The sequence below is a fragment of the Stegodyphus dumicola genome, chromosome 10, assembly GCF_044657685.1.
Source record: "Stegodyphus dumicola isolate Sdum_Otavi_A_Nest chromosome 10, ASM4465768v1".
NCBI classification, from domain to species: domain Eukaryota; kingdom Metazoa; phylum Arthropoda; class Arachnida; order Araneae; family Eresidae; genus Stegodyphus; species Stegodyphus dumicola.
In genome coordinates this window covers 84,117,563-84,143,150 of record NC_140777.1, presented here as the reverse complement: position 1 = coordinate 84,143,150, position 25,588 = coordinate 84,117,563, and the positions used below count along the sequence as shown (strand labels likewise).

Here is a 25,588-nt window from a genome sequence, read left to right as displayed (position 1 = left end):
TTACTTTTTCAGCAAACATTTATTAGTTAATAAAATATGTGAAAATAAAAATTATCCTTCTTTACATACTGCGCTCACAAATCATTATGGGAATATCCATTTACAATAATTAAAACCTGAAAAAAGCATGTCTGCGAAGTTATCGTCATGCGATGATTTGTAGATACTTTATTTTTTACCACGATATTTTCGACGACGATGTTTTTAAACTGCGAAGTTTTTGAACCGCTTTATTTTCGATGACGATGTTTTGTAGCACGATGTTTTAGAACTGCGATGTTTTCTCTTTGCGATGTTTTCTCCCACGATGTTTTGTAGCACGACGTTTTCGCCTTGCGTTGTTTTCTCCGCGACGTTTTCTTCCGCGATGTTATCGGCGGACACCATTTTTTTATCTGCCCAAGCTAGTGATGTGATTTCTTTCAGTTCCATATCTGCGTTCACTTTTAGGACATAAAAAATGCAAACATGAATAAAAATTTTCGCAGTACCTATTTTATTAAAATTAAAGAAAAATTCAAATACTCTGTAATACTGGGGTTAAAAACAGCAAACAATTTGTTTTTTGAAAATAAAATGTTAGAAATCCTTTAATTCATTGAGTTCTAGAAAGATGCATTTAATCATGAAAGAGTTTTTCGCTTAATTTACTCAAACATTTCTTTTTAAGAATATGTGTTTCCTCTCTTGGAAAAAAAAAAAAAAAAATACGAAATTGTAGCTTTCAGAAAGCTTTTTTCAGCTGTGTTGCCACTATTAAAGTTCCAACCCTCGTATATATAAAATAATAAATGTTATACAAGTATATTTAATTTATAATATATTCAGTTGATATATAATTTTCATTAACATCTGAAGCGTTATTTTAGTTAGTAAAAGAAGGTGTTACTAGCGACAAATATTCAGTGCGGCGTGTAAAATCCTTTGAATTTAAATCCCCCTGACTTCCGTGCTGGCTTTTTTATCATTTACTGATCATTTGAATTACATAGTTCTTTGTCTATCAAACAATCAGAAGTTTTGTTCGAACGTTTATATATGTTGCTTTTTTTAGGAGACATTAACTTTGCCTTCAACAGCACAACCAAGAGTCGGTTGGCGAACCTTGGATCGAAGGGATGTTGGAACACATTACGTCAGAAGTATTACTTATGGAGGTGATCTGGTGGCATCTTTGAGATTCACTGCTAAGAATGCAGCGGACAGAGAAAAAATCCGAGCTGCTGTTCAGACTAATCTTCAAGCGGACACTGGATCATTTGGTTTAGGAATAGAAGGTAACTGATCTCATTTCTTTTGCTAACCTAGCAGTTTGGAATGGAATATTTTTGAAGTCAGTGTATTTGATTTGTTAAGATAACAATGCCAAAACTTCCTGCCACTCAGGGAAAGTTCCTTTAATTTCTATTCCGTAAGGGTATGTGATTTTCTCACCTGACTTAGAGCTTCCAGGTAAGCAGAATAATTGGCTCGGCCATTTATCAATGTTAAAATTCTTTCCTGGACTTACTAAAAAAATAAGTTCATATGCAGAGATCAAGTAAAATCATGATCTTTTAGAACTATTCGTTGCAGCTTTGAACTTAACGTCAGATTCACGAGCCGTAGAACAATAAACTACGGTGCTGATACGATACCTTTCTATTGGAAATAACTACACATAAATAACCTGTACTACCTGTTATTATCAAATTTCATAACATCTTCTAATGGTATCATTAGCTGATGACTACCCAATATTTTTGCATCAGGCTACCATAGTACCCAAATCCAATGCACGCACCGGATGAAGATGGGTTTAACAAGAAGACAGGCCATGTAAAAGCCCAAAACTGGGCAACAACTGTAGATCCTGGAGAATTTCGGTATTATATAGCTTGAAATTAAAGATATGACATTTAAAATCCCAGAATTAGGCAAAAACTGTAGATCTTGGAGAATATAGAAATATTCTTGAAGTTGAAGACATGACATCTACAAGAGCAAAATTCGGCAACAGCGGTAGATCTTGGAGAATTTCGGTATTATATAGCTTGAAGCTGAAGCATGACATTTAAAAGCCCAAAATTGGGCAACAGCCGTAGATCTTAGAGATTTTCGGTATTATATAGCTTGAAGTGTTCTATTTTTCCCTCGAAAATAATTTGACGAAGTGGAAAAACAAAGGTCTAGACGATTTGATGATGAAAAAAGAACAGCAGACCTTAACTGTGTTTAAAACGCGTGGCACTAAAAACATGTAGGGACATGAGGTACTTTTCTGGAAGCAGGCAAGATGAAAAATTAGCAACGCCTCCGCCAGGAATCGAACCGCGGACCTCTCAATCACGCCGAGCGTGCAGACCACTACACCACGAAGGCTCGCTAAGAAGGCGAGAGAAATACCTTATAAACATATCAACTCTTAAGCAATCAACTCAGCTCTGGACTTACTTATCGTAGTTTAAAAAAACTACATCCCTAGCAAGGAAAGAAAAAGCACTCCGGCCATTTGTTGCATTCTGCCAAACAGCTGACTAAAATTGTGGTTAATTGGCTAGCTGTATACCAGACGTTTAGTGCTTCTTTTCTTCTAGATTAGCTACTATGATGCATAATTGGAATATCTAAATAAGGGAATGTAATATGGAATATGTGACTATCGAATAATTACATATTTGAGTAAGCTTTAGCAGCTAGTATAGAAGAAAGATGGTATTGTACTTGAAAATAAGATCCGACAGAATAGGCTCCACATGCAGAAAAAATGTTAACAACTTTATAAGCAGTTCAATATTTTCCATATTTGAAGAAGCTTGCTACTGGTATTGCGGGACTTTCATTTAATTAGTAAGTTTTGCTTAATTCTATTCTTTCCATGTTCTTGATTCATGATCCTTCCATAAAGTGCAAATTGGTATAGTATTTAAAGGAAAATGAACAAGTTTGATACTTAGCAATTACGTGTACTTCAAGATTGGAGTTAATTTGCTTATCAGGCCGTTGCTGGAAAGATAAGATTTAAAGGATCCTTAAGCAAGGAAGTGATTCCGCTTGCTCTTTCCCGTGTAACAGCTTTAAATAATATTAAAATCTTGTAGTTTAAATAATTTAAATAGATGAACATTAAGGTATTTGTGAATGGCAATATTTGAAACCAGACTTGAGTGCCTCGTGCGACGAAGAATGTAATTTATTTTTAAATGATAGAATATGTTTTCTCTTCTTGTTTGCATGTCGCCATTTTTTTGAGTGTTAAATAAAAGTTATTGCTGTATTCCATCATTGGAGGTGCTTCATATCACCAAAGAAGCATCACACCTGCTAGACAGAAACGCTTCCTAATTTTGTTTTTAGTTTGGTCAGCAATTTGTTAAAACTAATTATGATAGTTAATCGGGAAATTTATCGCTGTTGATTTGCGGATACCATTTTATGTGTTTCGCAATCAGGAAAAATGAGAAATCAGTAGCATTATCGACGGGTCTTGGACTATGAATTGTCCATCTAGTAGCTGGACATGCTAGTCACTTGCAAAACAAGTGTATGCACAGAGAAATGCAATAATTCCTTACATAGTTAGCCCCTCATTACTGCTTATACAACAAATCTATTCCTAAACTATTTGAATTGCCCCTCTGCATTTTAGGCTATTGGCTTTCGGAAAACAGAAATTTCATTTAGTCAGGTTCTAGCTTAGAAGCAGTAGGGCTGTAGAAGAAATGCTGGCCTTGATTTATTTCAAGTTAAAAAAAAAAAGCTAAATGTTTCATGTTAATATTTGTTGTTACAAATGGCGGAACACTATCAACTTAATGCATTCGTCAAGAACTACATCGGTCATTTAGTCGCATCACCATCCAGAATGTTACAAATTACAAGGATGCATCAAAGGGGGCGACAAAATTACGCTGGGAAAAAGCAGAAATGTTTTCATAATTCTGATGAAAAACATTCAGAGGATGAATCAGGATATTTTAAGCTACCAAACCCCTCTAAAGAAGAGCTTTCACTGGCTCCCATACCGCACAGACACTATACACTTATAAACAACCAAACCCTTTCGTAGATTCGAATAAGGGCCAGCGATAGGATGGGTACCAACCAGGGCGACTATTAACGACAGCATCAATTACGTCGACTATGTTAATATTTCAAATTAATTTAATTTGCATTTGCAAGTTGCAGAGGGTTTTTAATTGTATTTTTTGTGTACTTTGTAACATATAGCTCGTAACTCAATCTTTATTTACTATCATTAAATTGCATTTTACATGTGAGGGTTTGTTATTGCCAGTAATGATAATCACAAAGTAAGGGCAAAAATTTGCCAGGATCTCACAGTTTCTAGACTTTAGAGAAAAAATCAGAGAGATGAGATCAAATTTTAGTAGAACTTACCTATTGTATAATTTGAAGTAAAATGTTTCAGATTTCTTTATAATTTGTAAAATATAAATAGCTACCTGTTTAAACTTACAAGTATTTTATGTTACGTTATTGGCCGATAAAAACAGTGCACGATGCGAATATTATAGTGTGTTTGTGAGAAATATATAAATAATATAACCTTTTAAAGTGCCCAATAGTCCGTTCAAACTTAAAAAAAAAGGGTTAAGGTTATAGGTGTTTTGCATTAGGTTATATTTTTTGTGTGAAATTTTATTAATATTATTTATATTTTTAAGGCCTTCCATAAACTTCGCAATTAAAATTTATTATGATTTAGATTATAATAATGGATTCTGTTATTTTCGAAATGTAAAAATATTCCTGAACAATTGTTGTTGCGTTCGAAAATTTGTTAACTTTCATACTAATGTGTAGTTAATACTCCCAGTGCAACATTACTTAACATAGTTTTAAGTAGTTAACGTAGATTTGAATTAGATAATTAAAAATAAGTTATTAAAGTTTAACCACAAATTTGTTCTTTTAAGTTTTAAGTTATTTCCTTTCCAAACTCGCAAGCATAGGATCTGACATTTTAGAATGAAGATAAGAGGAAAACATCTGTCATTTCATTTGTCTTATCAGTTAGTGTTGTTGTGCCAGTAAACTACAAGCTGAAATTTAAACTCAACCTTTTATTTGCTGCTTAAATATAAGAAATTACAATACCAAACTGCAACTAACTTTAATTATTCGAACAAAGATAGACACCTTGCCACAAAGAAGACGGTTTGCTGGAAAGCAATAACTTCTTTTTTAAAATAATTTTTAAGTATTTAATTTTTACTTTGAATTAACACAATTATTCATGAGAAATATTTAATAAATTTCAACTAAACTTAAATATAAAACAACGGTCAATACTGTGGTGCTTCCTGTAATGAACGTCTGGTCCAACAAACATGCGTTGTGACCGAAAAATATCCGCGTAACAAACTTATCTTGTATTATGTACGAACCACTTAAATTTTGTCATTTGTGCAAAAGGTAGATAAATTTGTTTTACCTTACGTTTTAAGACGTATAACTATATAAAAAACAATATCCTCTCAAAACAAATCTGATGCGCACGCCACATGACTTCCTTGTACGACCTATTATGCACACTTTTTGCTACTTTCGCTTAAACTTATTTCCTCGAATTTCATTAGAGATACATTTCTCTTTCAATCAATCCAGTTATCGCTTTACGGCAAGGCAAAAATACATAAAAATTCAAAACATCTTCATTAAAAATTGTCGAACAGAGAAAAAAAACAAAACACTAAAAACAGTTAAAAACAGTAAAATGTTTTTTACAATTAAAATTAGAGTTCCTAGTCAAAAACAAGCAATTCAGCCAGCCGGCAGGAAGACATATTTTTCGGTGCACAAAACTGAAAGCTTACTTTTGGTACTCGGCAAAAAGACACTTAAGTTAGTCCAAAAACTGACTTAATTCACTATTCTACTAGGATTTTTAAATGCAAACAAATGGCGCCTTCGTTAGTCTTAGTAGCATTTAAACAACTTTTAGATTGTTAATAATTCTACGTAGATCAACTAAAGGCATAAAAACCTTAACCGGTACATAAGAACAATATAATTAAACCCCTTTTAAAACAAACAATGCACATTTTACCAGCATATAAGAATAAAAATGCTGAGTTTACCGAGCCTCAGCTGAGTTACGAGAGTGGGTATATATATGTTTGGTGCGGCCGATTGCAACCAAACCAAAAAAGGAGATGCGCAACTAAGTACATATTACAGAAGTCCGATGTACAAAATTTGAATGTGCTGAATGTACAAAATTTGAATCACTTTAAGTTATGCGATATATATGTATATATATAGATTATATAAAATTTAATTAAAAAATAATGGGACTTTTTCTGAAATGATATGCCAATTTTTTCCATATTTAGATTATAAGTAGATAGAAAATGCGGGTTCACCTGCACGCGGTGTGCGGTGTGGGCGTGGCCAATGACGTCACACAGAGGGCGGGACCAAAGGCAACGTCATCACACTAGGAGGCGTGGTCACGAGTGGAGTTGAGGTGTTGGTAGATTGCTGATTGAGTTGTAGACCTCCTGTTTCTCATTTAAAATTAGTTTTTTTTTAAATTGGCAACGGGGTTAATGCATCCTCTAGGGATGAAAAATGAAAATAATTTATTTAGGAATTGCTTATGGCGTCCTCTAGGGACGAAAAAAGAAAATAATTTATTTAGAAGTTTCTTTTATTAAAAAAATGTTCTATGATTCAAAATATAGGATTGAACCCTGAAATATCTGCTTTTCTGCAAAGAAATAACTGTTAAAAATATTGGAAAGAATAACATAATACTCATTAAAATTTCACACACACACACACATACACACGGGCTTTTATCGAAAGCCTCAGCTTTCTGACACCTGAGGGTCTCTCTTCACAGTTTCACAGTCATGGGGTTTTTTTGAATTCCCAGGTGCCAGCCCCTTCCCACAACTCCACTGTGGAGTCATTGACTAATGATGACATTCAAAAAAATATTAATTTACTTTTTCTTTATCAGCCTCTATTTTATAATGACCGTACGCTAATGTATGGATGCCATCCTCCAAAATATACCTTCTATCATCGAATGGGGAGAGACTTAATTTATTCTGGCGAAGAGTGAAAAGATGATGCTCTTCACATGCAATTCTATATTGAATCTCACGTCTAGACTGCAGGTTTTGAAGGCAGTGCTTGTAATTCTCATGCAGGATTTTACTTCGCATGACGTGACGTGAAACGCCCTTTGCCGTCTTCTTCTCCCCCGTCTCCGATAAAAAGGAATACAATTTTGCTCTCAGACCCACAAATTCATAAACCAATTTAGATGAAAATTCATCTTTCATACATCCAATTTTTTTCATGTTTTTCTGACTGTAAAGAGGATGATTAGGGGGATAGTCTGATGTATCATAAATGTCGCAGCGATGTTTCATATCCTCATATACATCCTTCGTACGAATTTCATATGTGAGAGAATCTGTGTCAGTGAATAACAATGACGCATTTTCTCCGTACTCCTTCTTTATAATATTGTAATGGAAGTTGTACATCAGAATTTTACTTAATTCCAAAATCACAAAACCTACATAGATTGGTCGATTCAAAGTGAGGGTGTTTTTCAATCTCTCCACTGCAACAAGATTCTCACTGAAAATTTCGAATCGTTTAAAAGTGGGACATGCTACCAATTTTTCTGCCTTTTTCCGTTCATTCACAAGTTGCACGTTAACATGGTTTCTTATATTTTCCATAGTTTTACCATAGATGGAATTATTCAGTAGTTTAAAGAAATCTTTCTCAAAAGCAGATTTTGAGTTCTTGCGTTGTTCTGTATTAAAATCAATATATGGTTTTAGCCAGGCCTTCTGCTTAAATTTCAAAATCCTATGTACGGCAGTCAATCTCAAACCTTCCTTTAAATAAAATTGTAAGTTCTTATAATACACAATATAATTTTGTTTATGCTTCAAATTGGGGATTAATTTAATTTGGCTATTGAAATTTTGATAGGGGAGGATGTTCTGAGAGAAAGGAGAAAGATCTTCTAAATTAATTTTTAACTTTTCAGGTGCGAGAGGATAATCATTATGAGCGTCATGTAGTTCAGGAGGATACTCCAAATCAACTTCTAAAATATAACCTTCTGTTGAATTTTCACTAATGGAAAGAATCCATTCAGGGGTCACAGCTTCCGCAGAAATCCATTCAAATTCGCCATAGGGTAATGCTTGCGACATCGCCCATCCATACAGGTTATTTGCATCTAGATACATGATATAGCTCTCTGGGTTTGTTGAATCGTAATTTGGCATATAATGATTATTTGCCTGCGCCCACCGCTTTGTAATCACTGAAATTCCCCCTCGTATCCCCTGTTCAATGAAGAGATGCATATCTACATCGGTTAAAAGTTCTAGAGACTGCTCAATCATTTTTAAACATGCTTGCCAGGACAGACCGGGTGATGTCATTACATGAGCACAATCGATTTCATAAAATTGCAAACACAATTTCCTAAAATTTTCGAATACGTCTGCCAGTTGTAAAACGTCTGATTTCACGTACAAGTCGTGATATTCCCCCATTGTACGGATGTTGAAGCTGTTCCATACTGCCTGTGCATGTTCGTAATCTGACGCTGAAATCTCCTCGTCCGTTAAACTATTGTGAAAGGCGGCAGGAGGTGGTAACACCGTCTCTTCAAACATCTCAAAGGACTGGATGTAATCGTAAGGGTAAATGCCCTTTTTCAAGAGAAGAGAAAGATCCCCTTCTCTTACATTTTCCTTTAAAATGTTGAATTTTTCTGCAGGCAGATTTTGTACCAGTTTTTCAAGAGATGTATTCAAAAACTGGAAACTGTCGATGAATTGTAAAGAAACTTTGATCTTATTGTGTTTCTTGCTAAGGCTCTTATTGTGTTTCTTGCTTAAAAAGTCCTGCTCTTGTTGTGGTGTCATAGTTAATGGAACGATGTGAGTTAATGTTTCCGCAAGTTCATCTTTTTCACGGATGATATTTTGCAGAAAATTATCTACGGCATCTGATCCTCGATACACGTGAGCAGGTTTTAAACTCTTGCCATCGGGACCTATTATGATGTAAGCGTACCCGCAAGCTTCATGCTTCATAATGGGTTGTGTGTATGAGGTAGCATGACTCGGTTCCGATGTATGCACTTTTTTGACGATAGCCTCAAAGTCAGCATATATGATATATGGAATTGGATGTTGGAAATGTTGATTTCTAAATAAAAGAAATTTATCTTCCTCCGAAGGCATTTTAATATGCTGCGGTGAGTGTTCTTTGCAGAACGTTATATGATTTTTTAAATTTCGCTCCTCTGAAAATTGTGGCATTAACCGCGAAAAATTTCTAATGAGGCAATAATGACTGCCTCCTTCATTAGAAATTTTTCGCGGTTAATGGGAGATTTAACACGTCATAAGGGATACACCTTTTACTGCTATCGCTGTCTCCACAGATTTTCAGAGGAGCGAAATTTAAAAAATCATATAACGTTCTGTAAAGAACACTCACAGCAGCATATTAAAATGCCTTCGGAGGAAGATAAATTTCTTTTATTTAGAAATCAACATTTCCAACATCCAATTCCATATATCATATATGCTGACTTTGAGGCTATCGTCAAAAAAGTGCATACATCGGAACCGAGTCATGCTACCTCATACACACAACCCATTATGAAGCATGAAGCTTGCGGGTACGCTTACATCATAATAGGTCCCGATGGCAAGAGTTTAAAACCTGCTCACGTGTATCGAGGATCAGATGCCGTAGATAATTTTCTGCAAAATATCATCCGTGAAAAAGATGAACTTGCGGAAACATTAACTCACATCGTTCCATTAACTATGACACCACAACAAGAGCAGGACTTTTTAAGCAAGAAACACAATAAGAGCCTTAGCAAGAAACACAATAAGATCAAAGTTTCTTTACAATTCATCGACAGTTTCCAGTTTTTGAATACATCTCTTGAAAAACTGGTACAAAATCTGCCTGCAGAAAAATTCAACATTTTAAAGGAAAATGTAAGAGAAGGGGATCTTTCTCTTCTCTTGAAAAAGGGCATTTACCCTTACGATTACATCCAGTCCTTTGAGATGTTTGAAGAGACGGTGTTACCACCTCCTGCCGCCTTTCACAATAGTTTAACGGACGAGGAGATTTCAGCGTCAGATTACGAACATGCACAGGCAGTATGGAACAGCTTCAACATCCGTACAATGGGGGAATATCACGACTTGTACGTGAAATCAGACGTTTTACAACTGGCAGACGTATTCGAAAATTTTAGGAAATTGTGTTTGCAATTTTATGAAATCGATTGTGCTCATGTAATGACATCACCCGGTCTGTCCTGGCAAGCATGTTTAAAAATGATTGAGCAGCCTCTAGAACTTTTAACCGATGTAGATATGCATCTCTTCATTGAACAGGGGATACGAGGGGGAATTTCAGTGATTACAAAGCGGTGGGCGCAGGCAAATAATCATTATATGCCAAATTACGATTCATCAAACCCAGAGAGCTATATCATGTATCTAGATGCAAATAACCTGTATGGATGGGCGATGTCGCAAGCATTACCCTATGGCGAATTTGAATGGATTTCTGCGGAAGCTGTGACCCCTGAATGGATTCTTTCCATTAGTGAAAATTCAACAGAAGGTTATATTTTAGAAGTTGATTTGGAGTATCCTCCTGAACTACATGACGCTCATAATGATTATCCTCTCGCACCTGAAAAGTTAAAAATTAATTTAGAAGATCTTTCTCCTTTCTCTCAGAACATCCTCCCCTATCAAAATTTCAATAGCCAAATTAAATTAATCCCCAATTTGAAGCATAAACAAAATTATATTGTGTATTATAAGAACTTACAATTTTATTTAAAGGAAGGTTTGAGATTGACTGCCGTACATAGGATTTTGAAATTTAAGCAGAAGGCCTGGCTAAAACCATATATTGATTTTAATACAGAACAACGCAAGAACTCAAAATCTGCTTTTGAGAAAGATTTCTTTAAACTACTGAATAATTCCATCTATGGTAAAACTATGGAAAATATAAGAAACCATGTTAACGTGCAACTTGTGAATGAACGGAAAAAGGCAGAAAAATTGGTAGCATGTCCCACTTTTAAACGATTCGAAATTTTCAGTGAGAATCTTGTTGCAGTGGAGAGATTGAAAAACACCCTCACTTTGAATCGACCAATCTATGTAGGTTTTGTGATTTTGGAATTAAGTAAAATTCTGATGTACAACTTCCATTACAATATTATAAAGAAGGAGTACGGAGAAAATGCGTCATTGTTATTCACTGACACAGATTCTCTCACATATGAAATTCGTACGAAGGATGTATATGAGGATATGAAACATCGCTGCGACATTTATGATACATCAGACTATCCCCCTAATCATCCTCTTTACAGTCAGAAAAACATGAAAAAAATTGGATGTATGAAAGATGAATTTTCATCTAAATTGGTTTATGAATTTGTGGGTCTGAGAGCAAAATTGTATTCCTTTTTATCGGAGACGGGGGAGAAGAAGACGGCAAAGGGCGTTTCACGTCACGTCATGCGAAGTAAAATCCTGCATGAGAATTACAAGCACTGCCTTCAAAACCTGCAGTCTAGACGTGAGATTCAATATAGAATTGCATGTGAAGAGCATCATCTTTTCACTCTTCGCCAGAATAAATTAAGTCTCTCCCCATTCGATGATAGAAGGTATATTTTGGAGGATGGCATCCATACATTAGCGTACGGTCATTATAAAATAGAGGCTGATAAAGAAAAAGTAAATTAATATTTTTTTGAATGTCATCATTAGTCAATGACTCCACAGTGGAGTTGTGGGAAGGGGCTGGCACCTGGGAATTCAAAAAAACCCCATGACTGTGAAACTGTGAAGAGAGACCCTCAGGTGTCAGAAAGCTGAGGCTTTCGATAAAAGCCCGTGTGTATGTGTGTGTGTGTGTGAAATTTTAATGAGTATTATGTTATTCTTTCCAATATTTTTAACAGTTATTTCTTTGCAGAAAAGCAGATATTTCAGGGTTCAATCCTATATTTTGAATCATAGAACATTTTTTTAATAAAAGAAACTTCTAAATAAATTATTTTCTTTTTTCAAGCAATTCCTAAATAAATTATTTTCATTTTTTATCCCTAGAGGATGCCATGACCCCGTTGCCAATTAAAACAAAACTAATTTTAAATGAGAAGCAGGAGGTCTACAACTCAATCAGCAATCTACCAACACCTCAACTCCACTCGTGACCACGCCTCCTAGTGTGATGACGTTGCCTTTGGTCCCGCCCTCTGTGTGACGTCATTGGCCACGCCCACACCGCACACCGCGTGCAGGTGAACCCGCATTTTCTATCTACTATTATACGACTCAAATTATGCTTGAATATTAAATTTTGTAAAATTTGGTGCGAAATTTACGGAGAAATTCAAAAATTTATCTTGCGCATTTTTTCCAGTTTGAACCAAGAATAATTCACTCGGCGAACTTCTTAATTTATAGCAACCTATTTTCCTTTCTTTTTTTTCTTCATTGTACGAAGTAAAAAGGAAGTATTGTAATCGTGAAAAGTTTCAGGCAGCATATTTCAACGAAAATATTCATTTTGACCGCTATCGAATGCTATTTAACGATGTTTTTGCGTGATATCTGTACGTAAGGGAAGAATAAAAGACTCGTTTCCTCCAAAAAAATTACAAAACTGCTTTAAAATTAATTATGAAGAGAAATTTTCGTGGCGTCTGTACAAACGTATGTACGTACGTGCGTACGTACGTATCTTGCACCTCGTATTTTGGTTGCAATCGGCCGCACCAAACGTATATAAATATATTTATATATATATCCACTCTGTTACCCGGCTCAGTGATCTCAGTTTCTTTACTCTTATATGTTTGTAAATTGTACATTTTTTGCTTTAAAAATGATTGAATTATGCTGTTTTTATCTTTCGGTTAAGGGTTTTATGTCTTTAGTAAATCTGTATGCAATATTTTTAGAATTATCAACAATTGTATAGTTGTTTAAGTGCTGCTAAGCCTTTTTTTAATGGCGGCCATTGATTGTTTACATTTGAAACAGCAGACTAGTGGATTTGTTGCCAATCTAGAGAAACTTAGCTTCGCAACAACAAAGATAACGCCTTCATTTATTATTGCCAATTAAATCATGCTTAATCCTTTCTGGAATTTTTTCGAGGAAATAAGTGTTTAAGATTTACTTCGTAATTTTTAATACAGATATTTTGAGTTTTTATGTATTTTTGCCTTGTATTTCTCGCGAAGTGACAACTGAATTAATTGAATGAGAAATACTCAATCGTCTGTGAAAAACTCTTTCTTTTTTGTTTCGTTTGCTTAATTTCTTTTATACATCATTCTAGGTTTATTATAGTATTTGAATAGAACATGTGGCCCCGATTAGATAATTCTATTCCTTAAATGATATAAATTTCATGTATTATGAGTTATAATATGAAATATAATACTGTTAAGTATTATATTTCATATTATAACTCATATATAGTATGAAATATAATACTGTTAAGTGAATCTAGCGCCAGAGTGTTGCTATAGTAAACAAATACTAGAGTGAATTTTAAAGAATGCATTTATTCTATTGTGGTTTATGCGCTGTCGGCGAAGTAGATTTAATTCAATCCAATAAGTTTAAATGAAATGGAAGAAAAAGTGCGTATAATTTAATATTCTGTACAAGGAAGTCATGTGCTGGAGACATCAGATTTTTTTCATTTTAAACGAACAGAAAAAAGTCATCGTTCATTAGTTCGAATAACTTAAAAAAGTGTGTAAACCACATTTAGCGTTATTATCGCTTGTATTAAAAGTATGCCAAATTTCAAAATGTGTCAGTATGTAAATTCACGTATATCGTAGGAAATTTTTAATTAAAAACTCTAATTTTTTGGATGTATGCCTGATATATGTCTACTTTTAGGTGATGATAAAAATTTTATAGGTTATAAATTCAAAAGTTTTTTCAATGAACCTAAATTTCGAATTCTGAGAGAAGGACTCAAGTAAGTTTAATAAAAAAAAAGAGATATTAGTAAATATATATAAATTCAATTAACATTGAAGAGCTAAAATTTTGACAACTAATTTTTTTAAAAACTACTCGTGCGATTTTTACAGAACTTGTCAGTTTGCCGAGTCGTAGAATCGAAATATGGGAAAACATTGGCATGTCATTTCAGAAAAAGTCCGATTTTGCGTCAAAATACCTATATTAGAGCCAATGCTATATATAAATCTAATACATATCCTAAGTAGCGCTTTCGAGACATGAAAAACGCAGTTTGAATTTCATCAATTGGCCCAGTAGAACGGGAGATATTACACTGTTCCCCCTTTTTTTGTGTGTGCAGTGTACAGATGTCAAGCAAAATCCTTTTCTCAATCCATTTTAAATCCATTTTACAATCCGCTTTGGGAAAAAGAGTCCTTTATTCTGTCCATACGTACAGATGTCAGGCAAAAGTATCATTCATAAGTATTCGAGAGCTATTAAAATGGAGTTTTTTCGTTGAAATATGATACCTCGATTCTTAAAATACTTCGTTTATTTCGTACGAGGAAGCAAAAAAAGAAGGAGTCTGCATAAAACAATGGTAAAAAGCAGAGAAGAGGATAAATAAAGATTCCTTTAGTATCAAACTGCCGTAGAAGAACTGCAAGTATTCTTTGATCAGAAAGCGAAGTGAAGAAGTTCAGATGGAAATTGATGATGAGGAGGATAATACAAATGATACATACTCACTTTCAATTTTCAAGCATGTTCAGGAAATTAGGCATTCACATTTCAAAAATTAAAGTTTATTTACTTAGAAGTGGAAAATGGTTTAGAATCACAGCCAACCAGTGCCACTCGATAAACACACTCGATAAACACAGTGATTGATCTGTTCAATGATCAATGCTATACTAAAGTTCAGGCCATTCCTACAAAACAGTGAAACTAGTTTGGAATATTTTTTAAAAGCAAATATGTAATATCTAGACAGATAGAAGATCTTCCATCTTGAGTGAAAGATGGAGAAGACTTCGACTTAACGGAACAAAAAACTGCTTCTACATACACAGCGCACGTACATACTTTTATAAATATAATAAATTAGTAAAATTCTATCATTTTCAATATTTTCAGTCTTTTAACTATCCTCTGACATTTTTTTACAGTCTTTCATGATTTTGGACCAGAGATAAATTAAATTAATTCCTGGCAAATAAAGACTTTATAATAAACTGTTGGAGATAAAATTCATTATGCGTCCTGCATAAAGAATGCAGGCGTCGAGCACAAGACTTAGGCGTCGAGCACAAGATTATTCGAAGCATTATTGTGATGAAATTCCAAAAATTTCATTATTCTAGGCATCACTGCGTTAAACAAAAAACAGTGCCCGATGTGTTTATTATGGCTGTCTTATATTTCTGTGTTTTTTATGACTTCTTAATTATGGCTCTGACAAATTCAGTATCTTTATATTCTTTTGTCCCACCTGTTGTTCCAGGTGATCAGTGTCATTTGTGGGGTAAGCCATTTGACAATAATTTGAATCTACAAAGTAATAGATACAAGCTCTGTAAACACCTAGCAAATTCTTAACACAGTTCTTGCCAATACTTCTGTTAGTCATCAAAGTTCGTTGGTATAGAATTCTTATTTGATCAACTTTCTTGACATTTTCCACAATTACGGAAAAACAACTACTAATGAGAGCATCTACAGACAAATTTTTGCTGAGCACAGGCATAGTTACAGGAGTTATGTTCCCATATATACAGATGGCTCTAAGTCAGCTTGCCATGTTGGCATGTCATTTATAATTGGTGACCAAATGGAAGGCAGACGTTTACACGACGCTTCCTCTGTCTTAACCTCCGAACTGACTGCCATATATTATGCGCTTTTGTACATCTCAACGCTGCACCATCGAAAATTCATTGTATATACGGACTCCTACAGTGCATTGAAAGCTTTAGAATCCTTTTCTAGCACTGAGAATCCTGTGATAGTGGATGTTCTCAAGCTGAATATTAAATTGACATGTGGTGGATTTGAACTTCAGTACTGCTGGGTCCCCGGACATACAGGAATAAAGGGCAATGAGCTGGCGGACATCGCAGCGAAATCTGCTGTTGAAATGTCCGGCCGCCTCATCTCTTTTAAAGATATCCGTTGTGTCATAAAAAAGAAGATCCGAAAGAAATGACAGCAACTTTGGGACCTTCAACTTCATAACAAGTTGAGAAGGGTGAAGCCTAAAATAGAGCATTGGGATACTACTAGCAATCGCAGGGAGGAAGTTCTTTTGACTCGCCTTAGAATTGGTCACAGTAGAGTGACACATAGCTACCTTCTGAAAGCTGAGAACGAGCCTATTTGTGAAACTTGTAATGTTTGTCTTTCAGTCTATCACATTTTAATTGAATGTTCATATTTTAATAGTCTTCGTGACAAGTATTTTAATAGCTGCGACCTGCCTCTCGACCGTTTAATCGGAAGAGAGGGCAATACAAATTTGTTTCACTATCTCAAGGAAACAGGTTTCTATTATTTAATTTGATATTTGTCCTGAGATTTTATGTTGGAATTTTAATTAATCAGATGTTTTAGGATTTTATATCTATACTGCATATCTCATTATCAAAGTCATATTCAGCATTTTCATCCCATCATTTAAATATCTTTTTACTTGCCTCGATTTTAAAAGTTTGCTGTTGTCTTTATATATATATTTTTTTTCATTTTAGTTTATATGTTATAAAAGAATCTTGTGTTTGGCGCATATGGCCTATTGAGCTTTGCGCCATAAATCTACTACCACCACCACCACCTTATTTGATCAAGTTAATTTTAAACAAAATCTTGGATTATCCGATCCTCATATCAATAGAAAAGATATCCCCAGTATCAGGTTTTTAACGGTGAGTCTGAAAAATAGAAAGAAATCAGAAATAATTGTCGTGTGAGGTAAATAACATGTTTATTGAAGCTAACAGTTTATTGTGTTTCTTAGTAATTAGAAGGTTGTAAGGTTTATTTTAAGTTTTTAACAGTTATTTTAGTTAAAGCGACTTTCCTGTCCCTTCTAATTTCAGCATACAATTTCCTGCCAGAGTGTATTTTTAGAATCACGGTTAATGCAAAGGAAGGAAGAGCGGTATTTAGTTGAAGTTCCACTGACTTCGTTAGAGAACCAGAGATTCTGACTAGCCCGCGTTTGCCTTTTGGCTATTCTCTCTCTAAGCTATTACTACGCTCGGTCGTATTTCAGACCCTTGATAGCTCCGCCGTTTAGTTAATATTTAGGTGCCAACTCTTTTAGAATTTTGATAGCTTCGGCTATATCGTTTTAGGTAGGCATTAGTTAAGTTTGATTTCTTAGTACTCTTGAGTTCAAGCATTTGGCTCTTGTCTTAGTGTCTCTTGTCCACTTGAGTGGAGGCCTTTTATACGCTCTTAGACAAGAGTCAAATGTAAATTCTTATTTTGAGAAATAAAGGGCAATTAGCCCTTCTTCAGTTTACGTTTCTGTATCCTGAGCTAAAGCGATTATTCGCTTGCCAGTTCTCCAGGTTCCACATGTATAGCTACAAGAGAAGAGGTTGGAACCTTATAAGGTTAAGGTTGTTATCTCTGCTTATTTTGATTGTACTGTCCTCTTTCCAGGAAACTTTTCTCGTCTTCAAGAAGATCTGAAGGATTTAGCTTCTCTTGAGATTAATTACTACGCAACGGTGCCATTAAAAGGTGTTCCCAATACGATGGAGTCACTAATGGAATTAGTAGAGGATTTCCCAAAGCAAACTCAGCTGGTGAACAATGGCATTGGAGTTCCTCTCAGCATGGAACTTTTCCCACTCTCAGCTCTTGATGCAGATGTTCCTAGATATTTAGAAACAAAGTAAGCATCATAATTACTCCTGTGCAATATTTTATTCCTTATTAATATTATTTCTGTTAAAAAAACATTTATGCAACTACAGAAATAACAGATATTATATAAGAAGCGTACATACTTGAGTTGTTTTTGTGACTTATATCACTTGCGTGGCAGTAACATCAGAACAAGTCAAGGAATTCATCTCGGCAAGGAATGCAAGATTGCGCCAGTCGTTGGCAAGAACCTTGAGTACCATATAGGTGATAGTATGACTATGCTGAATTCCATCCCGGTTTTGATAGAGAGCACTTCCGGGGAGCGTAATGGCAGACCGCACATTGAGTTGAACAGTGTTAAACGAATGTCGCATACTGCGCATGCCCAGAAAACAATTTGGCGTAATTACTATGTTGGCATATTTGAAAAGAAGATAAATACGGTATATGGTAGATGTATCGCCATCTAATTGTAAACAAATCTGGCGTTTAAATCTTCGTAGAGTATAATGTAAATGTAAATTAATTACTGTGTTAAAATACTATTTTTTGCTATACTGCTCAAACAACTAGAAAGCTGAAATTATTGCGAAGTAATGTGAAGCAGTGTTTACATTCAAAATGTAAAATATAATACCTATGAAATTCTGAACATTCCTTTGGAACTGTACAAATTTTCTTTCAGAAAAAGACTGAAATTTAGGATATATTAGTTGAAAATTTATTCATTATACTTTTAAGCAATAAAAACAATTCAGGATTTACCATACGTTCCATTCGTACATACATAAAGAAACACTGAGGAATATAACGAGTGCTTGCAAATAACACTGAAGAAATTTTACAATTCTTTAATGCTAGTTATTAAATTCTTTGAAATGAGAAAATAAAAGCGCGAATATACGCTAACAAATTAAGCGAGATACTCCAGTTTACAATTACTGAATTGCAACATGTAAACAAATTACATTTAAATAACGAATTATTACGAACATATGTTAACAAATATTAAATGCACCGTTATTGACAAATTAAAATGAAACATATATTAGAAAAGTAAGCAAGTGCAATCGGCATGGACGTTAAAATAACTAATAAGCAAAGTTCCACAACATTGCAGTTTTAAACATCACTCGAACACACTCGACAGCCATGGAGATCACGAATAAGCTAACGTAGGGTTGCTTAGTCGCCAATATTTCTCCCCGCGCCAAAGGTACAGCATCAAGCATGCGCAGTAAGCGAAATTCGCTTACACTGTTCAACTCAATGTGCGGTCTGCCATTACGCTTCCGGGGACGGGTTCGAGGGTCTTCCACACCGTTTCTCCAACTCCGATATGTTTTCTTCGATATTCGAATTCCGGACCTCCCGATGCTAGTGCTTCGAATTCAACCACAAAGGCAAGCGGCAAAGAGGGAAAAAATACCTTAAAAATTTAAAGTGGTCTTTCTAGAAAAACGTGTTATTTTAGATTAGACATACTTTAAAAGAGAGAGGCATACAGAGTTGTATTCAGCGAGATGTTTTAGTAGTAAAAGTTCAGCTGCCAGAAGTAATTCAGATACACAAAATAAAAATAAATGAATATTTTTTTTTTCTTTCATTTGGCCCTTTTTTTTTATTTCGCCTGCTCGAGAGACGCATTTCGAGCCTACAGCGTACTCTAAAAACTCCCCAGAAAAGACTGAGACAACTATATTTATTAGGTAAAATTTAATAAAGATAAATATGCAAAAATTTCATGCTGTCACGGTAAAATCAAATCATTTTCTTTAAAAAAAATAATAGAAGTTGCTTCTAAACATCAGAACTATTTACAAAATGGCATCTTATGTGATAAAAGCTATTAAACAACTTCGGAAATTTAAAATCAAAATGAAAAGCGCGGTAGCTTTGATATCAATCAAAATTTTGGAAAAAGGGTCCGAAACAAAGGCAGAAAATCATGATAATGGTCAAACTCAGGACTTGGGAGATGCTGAATAATTCTATCCGTCAAAGTTGCTGAACGATTAAAGACATAAAAATTCAACTGTTTATGGTGTTGTAGGGTTTATATTTATTTTAACTAACATTTATTTTAAGTTTAAACTATCTTTCCTGTCAAGCCTTACTTTCCCCTGGAACTGCCAATGCCAGAGTATGTAAATTTTAGTAGAACGCGCAAGGATTCAAATTATCAGCGGAAGTATTCTGATTTAAATAGAAAGGAAACGAGTTCGAGGTGTGATATTCTTACTTCACGAGCGCGGAGGTAGTTGGCCAGAAATTGAAGAACCCCGCGTTTCGGCCTGTGTGCTTGCCTGGAAGTAGTGTTAATCGTTCAAGTGATCTTCAAGTTTGTTGAATTAGCAGCGGTATTGTAAAACGCGGTGAGTTAGTTACTTTTAGAGAGCCTCGTAGTTAGAGTCTTGTCTTTAGTTTCTTTTCAGGTTATTATTTTTATTTGACCGCCGAGTTGGCGCAGTTTGTGAACGTCAAGAGCACGCACTTGTAATTTATTACGTTGAGTAAAAAGGGACTTAAACCCTTAACAAGACTCTGTCTTTTATCCAGTTTTCACAGTCACCTCTTGGTTGCGTGCAAGTTGGAGGCGCGCAACGCTACAGTGTTAAGAAATATGGTGGCTTAAAATATTGCTATTATCTTGTAGGTAGTACATTAGGTTGCTTTAAGCAGGAGAGATGAAAAATGTGTACTGCCCTCGCCGGGAATCGAACCACAGACATATCGAATACGCGCCCAGTGTGCTGATCATTACACCACGAAGGCGGGAGAAATACCTTATATACTCACCCTTTTAAAGGGCGACTGAGGATTAGAGGACCCATTCGCCAAATCCTGGGTGTGGAGAAACATCATCCACCAACCTTTTAGTTCGGGCGTCACTGTAGAGACATTAGGTATTTTTATGGAAGCAGGAGTCATGAAAAATGAGCAACGCCTTCGCCGGGAATCGAACCACGGACTTCTGGAATGCGCGCCCAGCGTGCAGACCAACACACCGCGAAGGCATGCTAAGAAGGCGGGAGAAATATCTTATAAATTAATTGTAATTAGTTATCTATCCGCGCTTTGGAGAATTATTTTAAATTTCTGAATTTCTTTAAGATTTAAATTCGGATTTTATAAAATTGAATAGAAAATTATTGGAGTTGGGATTTCGTTCAGAAATGCGAAATGATGAAACGAGCTCTTTATGAATTGTCAGTGGCGAATGGGTCCTCTAATCCTCAGTCGCCCTTTAAAAGGGTGAGTATATAAGGTATTTCTCCCGCCTTCGTGGTGTAATGATCAGCACACTGGGCGCGTATTCGATAGGTCTGTGGTTCGATTCCCGGCGAGGGCAGTACACATTTTTCATCTCTCCTGCTTAAAGCAACCTAATGTACTACCTACAAGATAATAGCAATATTTTAAGCCACCATATTTCTTAACACTGTAGCGTTGCGCGCCTCCAACTTGCACGCAACCAAGAGGTGACTGTGAAAACTGGATAAAAGACAGAGTCTTGTTAAGGGTTTAAGTCCCTTTTTACTCAACGTAATAAATTACAAGTGCGTGCTCTTGACGTTCACAAACTGCGCCAACTCGGCGGTCAAATAAAAATAATAACCTGAAAAGAAACTAAAGACAAGACTCTAACTACGAGGCTCTCTAAAAGTAACTAACTCACCGCGTTGTATGGAGAGGTTCCACTTCCCTTTAATAAGTTGGCAAGGCCCACCAGCGGCCGAGCGGTAAAGTCGCTGAACACTGGTAGTTCGGTCCGAGGTTCGAATCCCGCGAACGGGCTGGCTGCATGGGCGTTTTCGTGGTTTTCCCCATGTGTAACGTGTATACGAGCCAGTTTCCCTTAGAAAGTCCTCCACGAAAGGCATCCCTCCCCTTAGGCAGATAGCCCTCGTGTGCTTTGCCATAATTTAAATACACCACACACTTTAATAAGTTGGCATCGTTCCATGGAATCTGCAATACTTCTCATACTTTATTATTTAGTTTGGCATTTTAATTAAGAATTTCCCGTTTACTTATTTACAAATTTTAGTTATTAATTTCCCCAATAGCACACAATTACCATCTAAATTTCAGGTTGCATGTTAGAGAGAGAATTTTTATTTATTATTCGCTATTAAATTAATTTTTTCCTTTGCAGCAGTAGCGAAAGAGTTTATTTTTTAAGTGCTTTTTAAATAAATTTTAAAAATTTCATTACTTTAAAAGTTTTTTTTTTTACAAATTTCATTTATATATTCTTTGTCTATATGTCTCTCTCTCCTTTTTCCGTTGAAATATATTATCCGAAATATTTCACGATTGCAATATTTTCGGTAAAAGTTTACAATCGGGTCTCTCTTGTTTTTTTAGCGATTCTTTTTTGACGCCAAGATCAGCGCCAGGGAGGCACAATTTCAAGATGGCCGGTAAACAAAACCAAAATAATAACTCAAAGAATTGCACAAACTCGGTGTCCATGTATAATCGATCTAATTTCACTTAAAAAAATCAGGATGCTAAAACAAAGTTAAAACTATCACGGTAGCCAGAAATGAGGTTCATCGCCAAAACTGAACAAAATTTGTCACTAATCGAAGGGGCACCCAATTCTACATTAGAGGCATATTTTATTTACTTTGTACAAAGAAGTCAGAGGATCAAATAATTCGGGAAGTAAAGTACGGTAGTTTGAACCTGAGTGTCTTTCGTGGGCATTTGGTCTGTTGGACCGCCCCCGGTTTGAATTTGGCTTTGGGTTTGAGCGCCCGGTGCGTGGCGTCTTATGATTCCTCTTTAGGCTCTAGATATATGTGGACGTGGTGCTATACCGATTAACCTTTTGGTAAAGGGACAGTGCCCACGTTCTCCATTGCTTATCGCTTATCAGTTTGAACCGAAAGACCTACTGAAACTGGAGCTGAGTACCTTTAATTGCAATAATTGTGAAGCAAACCTCGATAATTAGTAACTGCTTTTGCTAAGTCGTTTTAAAAAAATTGTTACAACATATCAGTCTCAGGTGTTTGTAGATAGTATAAAAAGTAAGATAGCTTGTATGTTCGAGATTGAGGATATTGTAATTAACTGGAATATTTGAATGAAGAGAATTCATCTCAGTTTGTAAATTTTATTCGAGAAGACATCATTTTAGTTTACATTAATATTTTCAGTTTGTAAAAACACTAAACCTCATAAAGATCTGTTTCATTCTAAACTCGAAATTGTGCATTGAATTAACTGTTAAACAGTTGTAGCGTTGCGCGCCTCCAACTTGCACGCAACCAAGAGGTGACTGTTGAAACTGGATAAATGACAGAGTCTTGTTAAGGGTTTAAGTCCCTTTTTGTTCAACGTAATAAATTACAAGTGCGTGCTCTTGACGCTCACAAACTACGCCAACTCGGCGGTAAAATAAAAAATATAACCTGAAAAGAAACTAAAGACAAGACTCTAACTACGAGGCTATCTAACAGTAACTAACCTCACCGCGTTTTACAATACCGCTGCTAATTCAGCAAACTTGAAGATCACGTTGAACGATTAACAATTCTTCCAGGCAAGCACACAGGCCGAAACGCGGGGTTCTTCAATTTCTGGCTAACTACCTCCGCGCTCGTGAAGTAAGAACAGCACACCTCGAACTCGTTTCCTTTCTATTTGACTCAGAATACTTCCGCTGATAATTTGAATTCTTGCGCGTTCTACTAAAATTTACATACTCTGGCATTGGCCGTTCCAGGGGAAAGTAAGGCTTGACAGGAAAGATAGTTTAAACTTAAAATAAATGTTAGTTAAAATAAATATAAACCCTACACAGTTAACATCAAGGTAATAACTGGCCTATGAATTTAATGAACTTTCTGGTTAGCACTTAGTTGGTAAAGTAAATTTTACTTCACTGAAGTCGACTGATGACCACTTTCATTTTTACAAAATCTGTAGTAGAGCAAGGACTTATTAAATAGAATTTTTTTCATTGCAGGACCATTAAAAGATTAAAATGCCGTATGTTTTTGTTAGCCAGGATCCATTTCTTAAATATGCATTATGAGTGTGCAACCAGTAATTCGAATGATATGTAGTCTTGAAATCTTTTAAAATCCTTGTTAAGTTTTCCTGTAATAATTATTAATTTGTATAATTCCATATTTTGCGGATTTAATATAAACAAATCAGAATATGATAAAAAGAGTTTACCTTTGTTGCCATTTCTTTTAATCGCACTTTAGTCATAAATCGATAAACATTTAGATAATTTAAAATTAATTCCAATTTTCATTTCCTTAAAAATTTCAAGCAAAAAAGAAAATCAATTTCTTCTTAATATTTTTTATTTCTAAATTATTCTATGTTCGGTACTTAGATTATTTGGTAGTATTAGCCATTTTAATAGTTGAGAAAAAATTTTAATATTTTCCAAACAAACTGTTGCATAAAAATTTCTTGATGTACGATTTATTAGTTAATTGCTACAGATATTTACTATATTACCTATATTACTCCACAATTATAAAGTGTCTCTACATACCAATTTTTCTGATACTATGCAGGTGTTGTTTAAAACCAAAAGTAAATTACAAAGTCCTCAAAGTACGTAGTTAGTAGCAAGTCAAATTCTCCTCAAAAGAAATCTTAGAATCAAATGGAATGGAGGAAAAAAAATTAGAGCGAGTTGATGTAGGGGGCTGAGAGCATTTTTAACTGACTGCTCATTGGGATATGTAAATACGTAAGACAGAAGGATTTAAAGATCACAATTTGGATCTCATTACAACAAATACACAGTTTTCGGCTATTTTATACAAAACTTTAAATAGATGAACATTTCAACATTTCACCCCAAAAATATTTCTTTTAAAGATAAATTTACAAAATACGTGTACATTATGTGAATTTTGATTTATGTACCCACACGAACACATATTGGGGTATATGTTCGCTTCCTATGCAGTATATAACATGTCTATGAAAATCCTTACCTGGTCTTTATTATTGCAACCGTCATAGGTATATAGTTGTAATTCCAAAGTTGTTTTAGTTAAAAAAAAATATTTAGGTATATTAGTATTATTGCATTTTAATATTATGGCATTCAAAATATTATGATATTTTTTCAATTAAAAGAAATCAGTTTTATAAAAATAACGAAATTTAGCTTTTTATACAGTCTCTCAATCCATAAAGTAATATTTACAAACGTTTATAGCGTATATTTCTGTAAATTAGACTATCCTCAGGTAAGACGAGGTATATATTTTTGTCAAAGTTTTACAATTTTAGCATATTTATATATCTGTCCTATAAGACGACCACCAAACTATCAACGGCCTATCAATTTAGTTTAAATAAGCGATCATCATCTAGTTTTATATTCTCGCATCTGGCAGCACAGCCTAAAGAAGCACGTGCCGACCGTGAACTCACATGTACCTGTAACGAGTTTCGTTGCAGCTTTTGTGTTAAAAAAATTGTATTATAAGCATAATCAGCGAAAAATTCGTAAAGTGTGCGTCTAATCATGGATACGACGAAAAGAGGAAAATATGAAGCAAGCTTAAGTCATAAATCAGGCTAAGGAATCGAACACCTGTGCTGCAGAACGGGTAACAGGGAAGATGTTAAGGAACTGGAGAAAAAATGAAGATGTTATGAAAAATATG

General features: G+C 34.9%; 1 protein-coding gene across 2 annotated transcripts in view; it reads left to right on the top strand.

Annotated features, from left to right (window-relative positions):
• Nucleotides 1–25,588, top strand: part of LOC118187891 (uncharacterized) — a 68,505-nt gene that overhangs the window by 13,336 nt on the left and 29,581 nt on the right. For both annotated transcript variants that reach the window (XM_035358180.2, XM_035358179.2), the window contains exons 4-5: nucleotides 1,055–1,277; nucleotides 17,718–17,952. In XM_035358180.2, coding sequence (XP_035214071.1) covers nucleotides 1,055–1,277; nucleotides 17,718–17,952 — 458 coding nt within the window. The remainder of the gene's footprint in view (nucleotides 1–1,054; nucleotides 1,278–17,717; nucleotides 17,953–25,588) is intronic.